Source organism: Pezoporus occidentalis, unplaced genomic scaffold (assembly GCF_034315485.1).
Source record: "Pezoporus occidentalis ecotype Australia unplaced genomic scaffold, CSIRO_AGI_Poc_V1 ctg106, whole genome shotgun sequence".
Lineage (NCBI taxonomy): Eukaryota > Metazoa > Chordata > Aves > Psittaciformes > Psittacidae > Pezoporus > Pezoporus occidentalis.
The window spans coordinates 133,495-147,498 of NW_026912843.1; the positions used below are offsets into that span (position 1 = coordinate 133,495).

The window sequence follows — 14,004 nt, forward strand, 5'->3', positions numbered from 1 at the left end:
CTTATCCACTATCCTCTTTACAAGTCAGATAAAAGCATAAGGCTTCCATAATGCTTGTCTCTGTAGGATTAGGGAAGCAATTTGGTGGTGGATGTGTTTGTCTTGAGGCATGAGAATTGACAATATGCAATTTCAAAATACAGTTTTAACGTAATAGTATGTCTAGTTGCTTTTCTGATCTTGCATACATGCTTCTGCTCAAGTATTATGTTTAACACCAGAGCTGCAAATGATAATGTGTTTCTTTAAGCGAGGAGCTTGTTGCAGAGGGCAGATATTAACTGCAGTAAACACTTTTCCTTGTAGCTTACCGTCTGTACACTGTAGTCCCTCGATTAGTGAAGTTTGTTGATATTCTGACCAACTGGTATGTTAGAATGAATCGCAGAAGACTAAAGGTAGGTACCTACTTCTGCAGTCTTGTCCTGTAAATAGAATCCCAGCAGTCTATGTTAATTTAATGCATAGCAGCTTCATAGCAGCTTGTGTTACACAAAATCTTTGTGCTGCATTTTAAATTGTATCAGTTTGTACCTGGTAGTGGGAATGAGAAGTTGACTTTTATCCCCTCAACTTTATTTTATGAGGAAAACCAATCAACAAAATGCCCAATAATTCTGTTTCACTTGCTGAATGGGATCGAGCAAAACGAATACAGTTTGGAAACCAGTTTATTACATAAAAATATAAAATTTTTGAAGTTTATTGTCATGAGCTTACTTATCTTAAAATTGCAATTGCTGGTTTTTGTGATTGCTTCAAATAGGGTGAGAATGGGACTGAAGACTGCATTATGGCCTTGGAAACCTTGTTCAGTGTTTTGTTCTCCATGTGCAGACTTATGGTAAGGGAATTACAGCCCACTGTAACTATCTAGTGTTTCTAGTGCAGCTAATCTAAAAGCATGCTGCTTTGTGTTGTAGTTGACCATAGAAACTAGGGGTACAGAGACTAAACATGTGGTGAGAAAAAAACCATACTGATATTGATTTCTGTAGCACAGTTTGTTTTCTTCCTTCCCCTTTTATTTGCTTATCTGCCCTGTGATAGTATAAAGGCCTACTGTATCACCTGACCTATTAAAAAGACATGATTTTTGTCTGACATCTAAAAGTAACATGTAAATGTCAGGAAGGAGGTGAATAAGTAGCAGAAATTTCCTCATTTATTTCAGTCTGCATTTTGAATAACATTACAGTTCTGCGCTGACAACACAGTGAAAGCATTCTTTTTACTGAACTATCCTTAGCAATTCATAAGTATTACTGATTCATAATGTACGGTAAAGAAAAGATGATGATTGAGTGCAACATTACAGGCACCATATACTCCGTTTATCACTGAGCTGATGTACCAGAATCTGAAGACACTTATTGATCCGGCCTCAGTTCAGGAAAAGAATACTGAAAGCATCCACTACCTCATGCTTCCTCAAGTGAGGTGAGAGCCAGCTGCTGTGTGGGAAAAAGGGGTTTTGGTTTGGTTGGGTTTTCCTTGGTTGATTGTGGTTGTTTTGTTGGTATTGTTTTGGTTTGTGGTTTTTCTTTTTTTCCTGTTCTTTTCATGGAACAGTGCTCCTTCACTTACTTGTATTCAGAAATGTTTTGCATAACAAGAAAACAAGCTGCTTTAATGTGAATATTCCTTTGCCTGGGGGAGAATTTTGGGATGGTAGTTAACACATTCTTTTCTATAAGCAAAAAAACACTTCAGTTTTGATGAAGCTGTCATTAACGTTAGCCTCTTAGCCATAGGATAGCATTTTCCTGGGGTATACTTCACACACCACTCTGTGTTAGCTGGGAATTTTCTTTTCCCTCCATGTTTAGGCAGTAGACTTGTGCTAGGTTAAAGGGTTGTAGATAGGAAGGAAAACAATTAGGAGGAATGCATGTACTCGGCTCATGTTTCTTTATGGTGGGCAAGGCATATCCTTTTACTCTTCAAAATTTTCACTGACTAGAAGCTATAATGCCTACCTACGAAGGGCTCAAAAGGATTATAGAACTTCCTTGTAGGCCCTACAAGGAAGAACGTGTGCTTCCCCCTATAGTGAGGCCTTTCTTAGTGAATGCTGATGCCAGATCCCACAAGGATTGGAATTACTGTTTTGTGTCGACCACATGTGGAGCCAGCAGATTGCGTTCTTTTGGCTTCAGGTCAAGAATTTAGACCATTGTCCAGAGACTGCCACTTCCTTGTAAGAGGATGCATCATATGAGAGAGTGCTTTCCAGACGGATTGTTTCTTTGGGTGCTAATGAGTGAGGTTTATTTTGTAAGTGCCAGGGTGTCTCAAAAAGGTTTGGGTCCATGGTGGTCGTACTGGGTGTACGCTCTGGGTTATCCATAGTATCAACTCAACCCAGGTAGAACTTGGCAACTGAAGTTGGTTTGGGCAGGGCTATTTGTTGGTTAGGTTTTGTTTTGTTTTTTTTAATTAGATTTTTAATATTTAAGAGAGACTGAGGGTATTACAGTAATCATTTGCTCATTAGTGCTTTGATATGCTACAGTAGTGGATAAAGTTAGTGCCTGCATTACAATCTAGTATTGGTCACTGAAAGGAAGAGAAGCAAAGTTTCCATCTGCATTACAGCACAGTTTGAAAACCCTTAAGGACAAGGGAGCTGACCTTGATATTTTATGTGCCTGCTCAAAAATGTAAACCTAGTAATGAAGTTTCTTTTATGGGTACTATATCCTTTGAGGAAGGCGCTGATAGCTTTAATAGTGACAGTTACTGCAACAGGGAGTTTGGGATTGACATAATGATGGTGCTGATTTTCTGTTCCCTGGGAAAGTGCTGTAAAGAATATGTAATCAAAGAATGCAAAACTCATCAGTCAGCTATCAGAAATGGTTCTGAGCTCCTGTAGAATGGAGTAATGTAGGAGTAGTGAGCTATTTGCAGGAGCTCAGTTAATGCATGGGTTTAGCATGAGCATTTAGAAGTGGCTTAGTCACCTGTTATTCCTCTTAGCGCTAACTGACTTGCTGCCACATCATATAAACATAAGATGTACTTGTCTTGTACTTTGGATTTTTGACTTCTATTAGTTTGTGTAATTTACTTGATTCCCTATGTATCAGTTGTGCCCTTTGTCAGATAGAAAGATGTTTTCAGAACTCAATTATTGTTTAAGTTTGAGAGTTTCACTTTGAGTTGCTAAGCACAGCATTGCATTATTGTTTGAATATTTTTCTGATGATTGCATAGGGACAACATTGTCAGTTAATAAAAATAGACATTTTTTGATGCAGTTAAATAAAATACTACTCTAGTAATATGGTGTATGTGCAGATAAAGCTAAGGGACTTGGCCACTTTCACAGCTGAACTTGACTCAACACTTGTGTTACCAAACCCCACTCAGTTAACAGTGTCTGAAAAGATTGGTTGCATTAATTAAATTTTGTGGCTATTCATGCAGTCTCTGAAGACCATTCTTATTTTGTGGCTCCACAATATTGTTAAATAGTGGCAAGTAATATTGAAATACTGCCACATTATGCTATATTGGTCTTACTGGGAGCAAAATCTTGTATCTCACAGTTTACATAATTTCAAGTTTTTGGAGAACCATGCTGGAAGACTGGCTTTTGGAAGAAAAGCTTCAAAATAGGTAGTAAGATCTTAATCAAAGTCCTAATGCAGAACACAGAGATGTTTCAGTTGTAAGTTTTGCTTTGCCAGTTCTGTTTTTCTAGACAGTTCTGATTGGACACATGGTTTTCATTCCAGTGCTTTTGCTACTTACAGCTAACGACTTTGTTCATTTTAGTCACAACTGTTCATTTTTAGTCACAACTGTCTCTTGAACCTGTACGTCATCAGGTTGAGATGACACTTGCGTGGTTTTAAAGGAGCTGCTCAATTTATGCAGCTGCTCAATAAATCAGGAAAACCACATTTTTGGAACTGTTGGCTGCCAGTACATTGGAAACAAGATCTAAATGTTGGCTTACTCAAAAACAGCTCATACAACTCACCCCTCAGACCCCAAAAAGACACACAAACACCCTTCCAGTCCCCCAACCCTGCCTTGCCTCAAAATGGAAGGCTGTCAAAATGGTGAAGCCAGGAAAGATGGCAAGACTGTCTAAAAATTCAAGCTAAAACATCTAGGATTCATGGAAAAGTTTATAAATTGAGACCCAGTGAGTTGGTTGTTTTATAGTTATTCCATTGTCATTGTAAGTATCCTATTTAAAATATCTTCTTGTATCATCTTCTTAAGATATTATTAATGTAAATCTTACTTTTCATTGGATATTAATAGAATAGGTAGTATGACTCAATCCCTCATCTCCATCTTGTGAGAGATGCTAACAAAAGATCGTTTAAAAATAACTCTGTTTTTTGTTTTCAGCACATTATTTCCTCGTCTTCTCCACAAAGAGAAGAAAAACCTGTTTGTTCGTTTTTCAGATTGCTCCATCAGGGCATAATTGTGTCTCTTGTAGAGAATTTCAGAGAAGGGGGTAAAATGTTTTCAGTCTGTGCAAACAGAATGAAATGAAGCAATATTTCCTTTTTGATCTAGGGAGGATCTCATTGACAAAAGAATTGAAAGTGCCGTTTCTTGTTTGCAATCTGTTATTGAGCTTGGACGAGTAATCAGGGACAGAAAAACCATTCCAGTAAAGGTTAGAGCTCTTTACCATCTCTTATCAATACATTGGGAATGTGCAATAGCTTTGTAACTTTGGGATAAACCTGAGAAAATTGCATAATTAAGTTTGGAATGGCAAACAGTTCAAGAATAAAAATACTTCAAATAATAAATAATTGCTGAAGTTTTTCATTTTTAGTTGGAAGGACAAAAGTTTGTTTGTTTTCCTTCTCCCCAGTATCCTTTGAAAGAAGTAGTTGTTATCCATCAAGACCCAGAGGCTCTGGAAAACATCAGATCTTTAGAGAAGTACATACTTGAGGTAAGAACATCGGGAATGTGATGCTTAGCTGGATTGTGTTTATTGGTTACCTAAACAAACCAACCTCAAACCTTCCCTGTTGGTGTTATTAACAAGTCACTAGGTAAAATTAGAGAGTTGTAATGAAAGGGGATAGCACATTTCTGTGCGCAGAAATGAAGGTAAAATGGGTGATGATCCTTTGTCAGTTGTGTTATTGAGAGGTACTAAATTCCTCAAACTGACCACATGGGACTAAGAGACTATAAGAAATGTTCTTGATCAGGGAAAGGAAAAAACCAGTTTCTGAATGAAAAGAAGACAGTAGTCAACTACATGTTGTGCAAGGGATGGATTGCAAAATCTGTGATCTCCTTCAGGAGTTTATAACCAGTTTGACAGTAAATGGAAGGGTTGATGGAGAGAGAGTTCCACATACGGGAGGTGAGGGGACAAGTCAAGATTTTTACAGGATGTTCTTTAGGAAATAAAATGTCAAATAAATGTTAGTCTCTCCAGTTTCTTACACTCGTATGCTCCTGTATGCCACTGCAGTGCTCTTGTAATGTGTGTCCATTAGAGAAATGCAGCCTGCCCTACTTCTAAATCTTTGTTTGGATAAAAGCCCCATCATTCAAAAGAGAAGTAACCTGTCTTGGATTTTGGAGCTTAACTTGCCAAAATTGACTGCACTTTCTGCCTTTAGTCGGTCATGTAGAAATCCATAGTATTTCCAGAAGCGAAATGAAAAAGGAGTTTGTTTACAGATAAACTTAATTTATACGCTTATACTATAAACATATATTTTAAACTTCAGTACTGCATTTCAGAAGCTGTAGTGAAAGCAAGAAGCCTGTTACTTTTGCTTAAAAGACAGTAGAGTGGGCTTTTTTTAGTCCTTATGTTAAATTAAATTTTATTACAAACAGACTTTATATGCATCTTTCACATCTGTGATGTACAAGAGAAATCGAACAATAAAAGGGAATAGTGAGAAGGAAGTGTTTCAGCTACAGTGATGAATTTTGATGAGCCATGGTATTTTTATTCTAAAAGAAAATGGAGGGTAAAGGGAAGTTACTTTGCCGGTATGCCTCTTTTCTAGGTGTTGGGGCTTCCAAAACATGTTTGCAAAAGAGTGGTTCTTACTACTTAGATTTGTCATGATCATGCCTTTGATCATGATGTTTGAGATATGCTATGAGATGTTATGAGATATGCTATGTTATTTGATGTTAGGAGATACGCTATGCGTAATTTCTCAGTGTTAGCAGCTTAGGGGCTTTATAATTGCTTTGCTGAACAGGGGTTAGAGGTAATGTCATCTCCACTGTAAGACCAGAGGCTTTTCAGAACCACTCTGAAAGGCAGTGAGGGAAGAAGGAAGACTGGTTAAGCAATGCTGTTATTTCTGAGCAGACTTCATTTCCTCTTGCTGCAGTCATCTGTTGCTGGGATTGATGATCCCTTTTCACCCAGATGTTTCACTGTGTTCCTTGGGGAGATAAGCCATGACTTCATCTTTGTATTTGTTTTGGGGAGGAAGGAATTGCATTTTGAATAGGAGCTTTTTGCTAAGAAAGCAGAATTCTAAAGGAACCGATTTGGTGTTGATGTTGGGCATTAGACTTTGAATATAAATTGGGGATTATTTCATGACAGTAATTTCTGGGTATTAATCTGTCTGCATTTTCACATGACTCCTTCCCATATGCAATCTTATTGTATTTTTGTGTGGCTCTTAATTCAGTGAGGCAGAATATACACCAGCTTTTTTTAACTCAGATGAGAACTGAAGGAGTGGTCTTGCAAAACAAAACACAGAGGTAGTTGTTCGGAAGATCTTTTCCATTCAAGACCTAGTAAAGTTTCTGAGGAAGGGGTACTAGCCTCAGTGTAAGGTCCTTGATAGCAAAGTTAACTGCAGTGCAATACAAAAAACTAACAATTCCTCGAAAATACCAACTTCCTTAACTGTTATAAGAGATTTCATGTAGAAGTCTTAATGCAGTTTCTGCATGCCTGTGAACTACAAGCTTAGCCTTCTTGTGTCTTGCCCTCTCAAATCTGCATGTTAGAAACAATCTGTTTAAATGAGCCGAAACTAGGAAGGAAAAAAGATTTTGAATAGCAGTGTAACAATTGAACAGCAGTCTGAGCTGTTCATGAAAGCCCTCCTTCCCTTTCCTCCTGTGATAACGCACCTGGAGAGGTGAGCGATAGTGTACTTTTCATTATCCTCTGAAGTCTGCCCTCTTCCTCTACTTTAAGTGCTTGTAGCTCACTTATAACAGATTACTGTTACAACTTCATTCTTTGTCCTATTTTGCCTCCAGCATACTTCCCAGATACTGACATATTAGTGCACAGGTTGTGTATGTCCAAATACAGTAATTGGGTGGGAAATGCAGGAATATCTTTGACATTCAGAGTGATTCCTTTCCTTCAGCTCCATCCGCAGTGTTGAAACTTTGAATCTGACACTGCAAAGGAAATTGTCTGTTTTCTGTCTTCAGGAAATTATTTCCATGGTGTATCACCTTAGGACCTCTGTACTTCTTACAAGCTGATATAATATAGGACTGGTGGGTTCAGCAATATGTCTTGTGTTTCTATTTAATGGTCTCTGGTTTATTCAATAAAATGTATCTCTACTAATAACTGACATTTGACCTTTCTGTCGTCTTTTGTTTGTCAGAATCTGCCTCTTTCCAAGTCGGTTTGTATATATGTTCATGAAAGAGCCAGTTCCAGTGGCTGTTCTAAGACGTTCTGGTACTACATGAAGTATTTCCATTTAATAGATGTTTTTCTTCCATAAGTGTTTGTAGCATTTTGGATTCTCTAAAGCCAGTGAAACAGGTCTTCAAAGATAAGTGATAGAGAAATTCTTTCTCTGTCATAATAACCACTGGCAGTACAGTCTAAAGTGTTTTTCCCTTGTCTAGAAATGGCATGGTCAAATGGCACAGCCCTTATAGTATGCCTGTCCTTGGTAGGTTAAGGATTCCTCCTTCCTTTTAAAAAGGTGTTTTCAGGGGGTTGCATAACAGAAGATTTAGGCACTTGCTTAAAATGAGATGCCAAGCAAGATCAGCTGCTTCACCTTGACAGAAGTCTCTGTCTATCTGTGCAAGATCAACTCACCTTGCTTGTCTTGGTGAGAGCAACCATGTCAGGCAAAGAATTCAGGAGATGACTGAAGCAGCAGAGAACCTCTTAAACTTCTAATTATGTATTACTCCAGCAATACCATCTTTCCCCAAGCCTAAACACACATCTGAAGAAAGCTTCTAAAAATTCAGCTGGGGGTGACTTAAAAGCACTGGCTGAGGGAGTCATGGCTCAGTGCACATGACTTCTACATCAGTGGTGTGTGCTTCTTGCTTTTAGTTACTGTGGGACTTAAATTCTTTAGAATTGCGAAATAAAGGAATTTTAATTAAATCTGAATTGATTTGGAGTGGGATTGGAAGGCTTTTCTGTCGTTAGTGGATGGAATATTTCTCTTAGACTTGGCAGTTACGATGCTTCACTTCAGAATTACTGTTATTATTAATCATTTTGACACGAATCTTTTCAGTAGCACATTGCTGTGAAATTTAGATTAGTGTCTGCCACATTTTCTTGATCTGAAAACTGGATCTATGGATTTTACAGAATTCATTTGGAAGGAAGATGAGGTTTGCTTACTCAAATTACTTCCAGAAAGATAGCTGACAAAAATTTGCTGTCAACTTCTACAGGTAGTAAAAGGTAACAAAGGAATCTAAAAATTTGATAAATTATTACATAAGTTGATTGTACGAAAGTGTTATTTCTATTAATTTGCTACTGCAAACAAAGTCAAGGTATTGCTGACTTACGGGGAAATGAGTTACAACAAACTGAAATATCTTTATGGAAGCACAAAAAATACTGTCTATGGTCCTATTTTTATTACATATCTTTAAATTCAACAGTTGATACTGAAACTTAGTGTACTCTTTATTGTATTGCACACCAGTCAATCTAGTTGGTTACTTGGGTGGTTCAGAGCTAAAGAGGTCAATGAATGCAGGTAGACTGGGTAGTGTTGGGCTGTGTTTGCCGCTTTGTTGATCAACCTCCTGCATATTCAGAGCTTTAGAACCTGTAGTTATTGCCAGACGAGTGTTTCTGGTAAATTTACAGCTCCAGAGGTAATCTGTAAGAAAAATTGATGCCATTTAATTTCATGCAGTTGCTGACAAAAAAATTTTGAAAAATATGCTTGTCAATTCTTGGAAAATTTCATTCATAACTTTTTCAGAAGCAGCTGTAGTCTTTGATCTGCAGTCTGACTTTTTCATCAGCAGCACATATCAAATCATTTAAATAGGGGATTTTAATATTAGAACTGCCCAGAGTACAGAGTTGTCATGCAAAAACAGCAAAAAAGAAATAATCTGGAAGGCTTTTAACAACTGATCACAGTGGCATTTTATTCATTAGTATTTGAGGCCTCTTACAAGTTTAGTTCAGGACTTCTCTTCCTAACTTCTTCCAGTGAAAGGTTTTATCTGAATAAGTTTTACTTTATGTACAGTTAGAATCGTGTTTGCATCCAACCTTTGTATACTCTGCAAACTCCACCCCCATGTATGGCTTTAATAAATCTGAAAAAATTAACTTTCCATCACATCTAAAGCCTACCAGGATTTCATCACATTGGTGGTGTTACAGTAACGTGCTAGACTGAGTCCACAAAGGGGCTGAATTAACAATGCATTAACTGTGGCAGTGTGTGGTCCTTCCGTGTTTTGTTTCTTACAGTATTACAAAATCAGTATTTATTTTCTTTTTTAGGATGTTGGCTTAGAGAGCCCAGACCAGCTGAAGCACAGCACTGGCATTTCTTTTTCTGTGTTCTGAGAACTGGCTATAGTTGGGTTACTGGTCAGTCTGATTGTGTCTGGCACATGGCACCAAGAAAAGGCCCTTGTACATAAGAAATGCCTCCATATATACAGGTCTTTGGACCAGTGATGGGAAGGACTGGTTGCTTCAGTCTGTGTGTATGAGGCTTGAAAGATGTGTTAAGGTGCTAATTTTGATTTATTAGGAAGATAAAATTATAACTTTTAAGTCGAAGCACTATATTGAAGAAGATATAAATGGACCTAAGATACAGACTTGCCTTTGTTTTTCAAGCATCATTCTGGTTTTTTTGATTGGCAATGTATTCAGAAGAACGGTTTCCCAATCTAATTAACATAGAAAACTTTTCCTGATGGAATGGATAAAATACATACAAGCCAAATCAGGCCCAAAGTCATCTTTCAATTTACTCTGGTTTTTGGATTATTTCTTTTTTCCCTGTAAGGTCACCATTTGCTACTTGTGTGCTCAATTTCCAACAGCACCCCATGAAAACTGAATTTCTGAAGTGCAGAATTTTCATTAGACTTCCTAAAAGATACATTCAGTAAAATTAGATTCAGTTATATTCTTGGCTTCTCTTATGTCAGTAGGACTTCCTAGGGCATTACGCTGTAGCTCAGAGACTATGTTTAAGCATTACTTCTCAGTCTTTATGTTTGACTACTTGCTAGCCTTGTCATACTGATGCTGTCATTTACTTCTGCTTCCTAACTGACTTGGAGTGGCTTCCTTGCCAGATGCACTTGGTGATTCTATATCATATTGATGTGAACTCCAACCACCTTCTGGTGGAGATTTAAACACAAAATGCTTCAAGTATGGGGCAACCTGACAGACAAAACCCACTGAATTACAGTGAATATGCTTCAGATGCGTGCAGGTTTGCACTTGTGGAAGAGTTGCATGTTGGCAGTTAAAACTTCCAAGATCTCTCCTTGGTACCATCACAGTAAGAATAGAGGGTAAAGCTGCGTGGAACTGGAAATTGAGTTATTGGGTGCTGTCTTCTTTGTGTTTCTTACTTGGCTTTACAAAGCAGGGCAAAACAAGACTTTCTTAGAGCCACAAAACAACACTGGGATGCAGTGCTCTTGCTTACAGGAGATATACAAAGACATTATTTATTGGCGTTATTAACAGTGTGTGTAATGCATTTGTTCATTGGACAGAATTAAGTGTGGAATAGAGAGGTTTGCTGTGTATTTTCAAATTTGGTATTGTGTGATGGTCTGGGTGTGCAGGAAGGTTTGTGGGATTATTTTTTTTTTAATGGTGGTGTTTAATGTGCTTATGTGATGAAGAAATAATTTGTAATTAGGAACATAAGAAGTGACTTAGTGGTTTGGACTCATGGTTCATCTAGCACATCGTGCTGTCTCCTGCAATGATAGAATCCATTTAGAGAAAGCACAAGCATCTGGCCACTTGGGTAGACTCCTGTTGTAGTCACCATCTGCAGCTATTGTATTTGGGGGCATGTGTCTGTCTGTTCCTTTTAGTGTCTTTTTGTGTGCCTGGTGTTAGTTTAATTCCTTTTTGAACTTGGGGTACTCTCCCCCTTATCTCCTCTTGTGTCATTAAGTACTGAAGGCTAACTACTTGCGTATCTCTTGCAAACCAATCTCCCACTGTTTCCACTGTGTGCTTCTTTACTTGAGAGGTTGTTTGGGGATTTGGTGAATAACAGTTTTACATTCCTCACCCAGCTCTTTCATAGTTTCTTAAACCTCGATCATATTCCCCTTCAGCTTTCTTCTCACCAGAATTCTAGCATCGCTCTTTTACTTTATAAACATGGGCACAGTCTGTAGTGGCAAAATAACATCCTTGGTCTGGGACAAGTAAAGGGATGAAATGAGGCAGCAGCATTTGTACAACTTAAACCATAAAACTTTGGTTACAGATTTCTGACTAAATGCATAGTCCTTTCAGTCTGTTTTAGCAGAATTTTTCTTCCTGAATTTTGCCAGGCCATTCTATAATACCTTTGTACATGAAGGTAGTAGTTTTATATCCTCAGACAGTTGTAATGATAAAATAAAAAGGGCTTTTGAATAGGGACCTGATTTCAGTTGAGGGCTGACTGGTATCTACTAATAACAGAGAAATGTCTATCTAAAGGCTGGGGAGAAGGATGGGGCCTTCTTCTGAAGGCCAGTTTCAGTATTAGGCAGGTTTATTTGCTCTTGCAGTGTTGGTAAGTTATTTAGTTCACAGAGGCAACCATGTAAAAGATTAGCAGCTGGGGACTTACAGCTTCGCTAGTGCTGTGGCCCTGGTTTTGTACCTCTGCCACAGCTGTTGGAGATGGCTGTTCTTTAACTTCATTTTTTTTTCTCTTGGTGTATTTATATAGGAACTTAATGTACGTCAAGTGACACTCTCTGTTGATAAAGAGAAATATGGAGTCCGACTGAGAGCAGAACCAGATCACATGGTGCTTGGGAAGCGCTTGAAAGGTGCGTTTAAGCTTGTCATGGCTGCAATCAAAGAGCTGAAGAGCGAGCAGCTGGAGGAATTCCAGGAGACAGGTACGTAATGGTACAAACCACTAAATGATGGCAATGTTGAAAAAAAAAAAAAGAATCCAAAATTCTTTGGCTCATCAGAGAAAAACCCGAGGAATTGCTCCTGATTTTTGTACATGAATTGAGCGTTTTCAGGAACAACTGCACAAGTATCTTCCTGTGGGCTTAGGGAGACTGTAGGCCTACTTCCCTGCTGTTGGTACCCTATTCAATTTTATGTTCATGAGACTAGGAGAAAAGTTGTTTGTTTTTTTTATTTCACTGACAGTAGATGATCAGTGGCCATATATGCTAATCTTACACTGTTCTCCTGTTTTAGTGTTACTGTAAGGCCAAGATGGAGTGGAGGCTAAGCTGTTCTGTACGACTGAATCATACTTGAACTGAGTATGCATGCAATAGCTTTTATTCTAAAAGCATTGCTTCAATTCCAGGTTTACAAGTAGATGTGAATTTTCCGGCTCTGTCAATTTATTTAACTGCTGGAATGTGAATTTTCATTTCATTAAGTATACAGGTTATTGTTAAGTTTTATTCTGGTTCATTCAGATGATACACAGTAGCTGAATCATCTGCATTTGAGTGAGCTCTGCTTGTATGAAAAATCTGACTGTGGGATAGTTCAGTCTTTCTTATCAGTGCTCAACTGCTTTCCACTGTATCACAAGTACACTGCTTTGAACATTTTTCAAGTCTGATAAGTGTTTCAAGCTTTTTAAATTTAAAAGAACTTTTTTACTCTACTTCTAAGAGATGTTCTTCCCCTGCCAATTCTGCAGGCACCATTGTTGTAGAAGGACATGAACTCCATGGGGAAGATCTTCGTCTCATGTATCAGGTTGCAGGAGGATCTACACAGTTTGAAGCACATTCAGATGCTCAGGTAGTGTATTGGTCACTTCTTCTTTTGATTAAGGGATGTATTTCTCAAAGTAATATGAAAGTGGTGTGGTGAAAGCTGGGGTGTTTTGTTTGTTCAGACAGTTCAGCAAATTCCAGGAGCCTATCTTCTGAATTTTGGAGATGCCACAAGTACTGTTAAGAGTGAGGAGCTCTATAAAAGTGGACCTGAGCTTCTGAGCAAGTCACACCAGCTTGTTTCAAGTTTGTGACCTGTTCAACTGTCTTTTGTGTGTTACTTCAGGTTTTAGTTCTGCTAGATGTTACCCCAGACCAGTCCATGGTGGATGAAGGAGTTGCACGGGAAGTGATTAATCGCATCCAGAAGCTTCGCAAAAAGGTTAGGAAGCAGTGCTTTGCAACAAAACATTTTACTTTTAAGCAATCTTTGGGCAGTATACAGCAGAAGCTTATCTTTTTAAATAAACATATAGCCCTGTATCATTTACTCCCCTTATATAGCTTTGACTGACATAAATGATTACAAATAACTATTTTGATTTTTGAATTCACATATTAAGTAGCTACAGTTGAACAATGAGCTTGACATGCAGCATTAATAGTGAATTAACTAATTCATGTATGTTACTGAGCTCCTCTTGTTTTCTATCATCAGCCACATTGCAGAGATTCAGTTCCATTTAAGCTGCTCTGGGGCCTGCATGCTTCCGGACAAGAGTTAGGTTCTGTTCTGGCTCTGTTCCTGTGTGTTACTTCAGCCAAGCTAGTGAGAGCTGAGATGTCTGAGCCTAGGACTGT

General features: G+C 38.2%; 1 protein-coding gene across 9 annotated transcripts in view; it reads left to right on the plus strand.

Annotated features, from left to right (window-relative positions):
* IARS1 (isoleucyl-tRNA synthetase 1) overlaps positions 1–14,004 on the plus strand; it is a 109,031-nt gene that overhangs the window by 76,197 nt on the left and 18,830 nt on the right. For 8 of the 9 annotated variants that reach the window (XM_062619976.1, XM_062620018.1, XM_062619991.1 and 5 more), the window contains 8 exons: positions 307–398; positions 767–844; positions 1,319–1,440; positions 4,546–4,648; positions 4,853–4,936; positions 12,174–12,348; positions 13,125–13,228; positions 13,490–13,585. In XM_062619976.1, coding sequence (XP_062475960.1) covers positions 307–398; positions 767–844; positions 1,319–1,440; positions 4,546–4,648; positions 4,853–4,936; positions 12,174–12,348; positions 13,125–13,228; positions 13,490–13,585 — 854 coding nt within the window. The remainder of the gene's footprint in view (positions 1–306; positions 399–766; positions 845–1,318; positions 1,441–4,545; positions 4,649–4,852; positions 4,937–12,173; positions 12,349–13,124; positions 13,229–13,489; positions 13,586–14,004) is intronic. The other variant, XM_062620027.1, reaches the window with a different exon arrangement.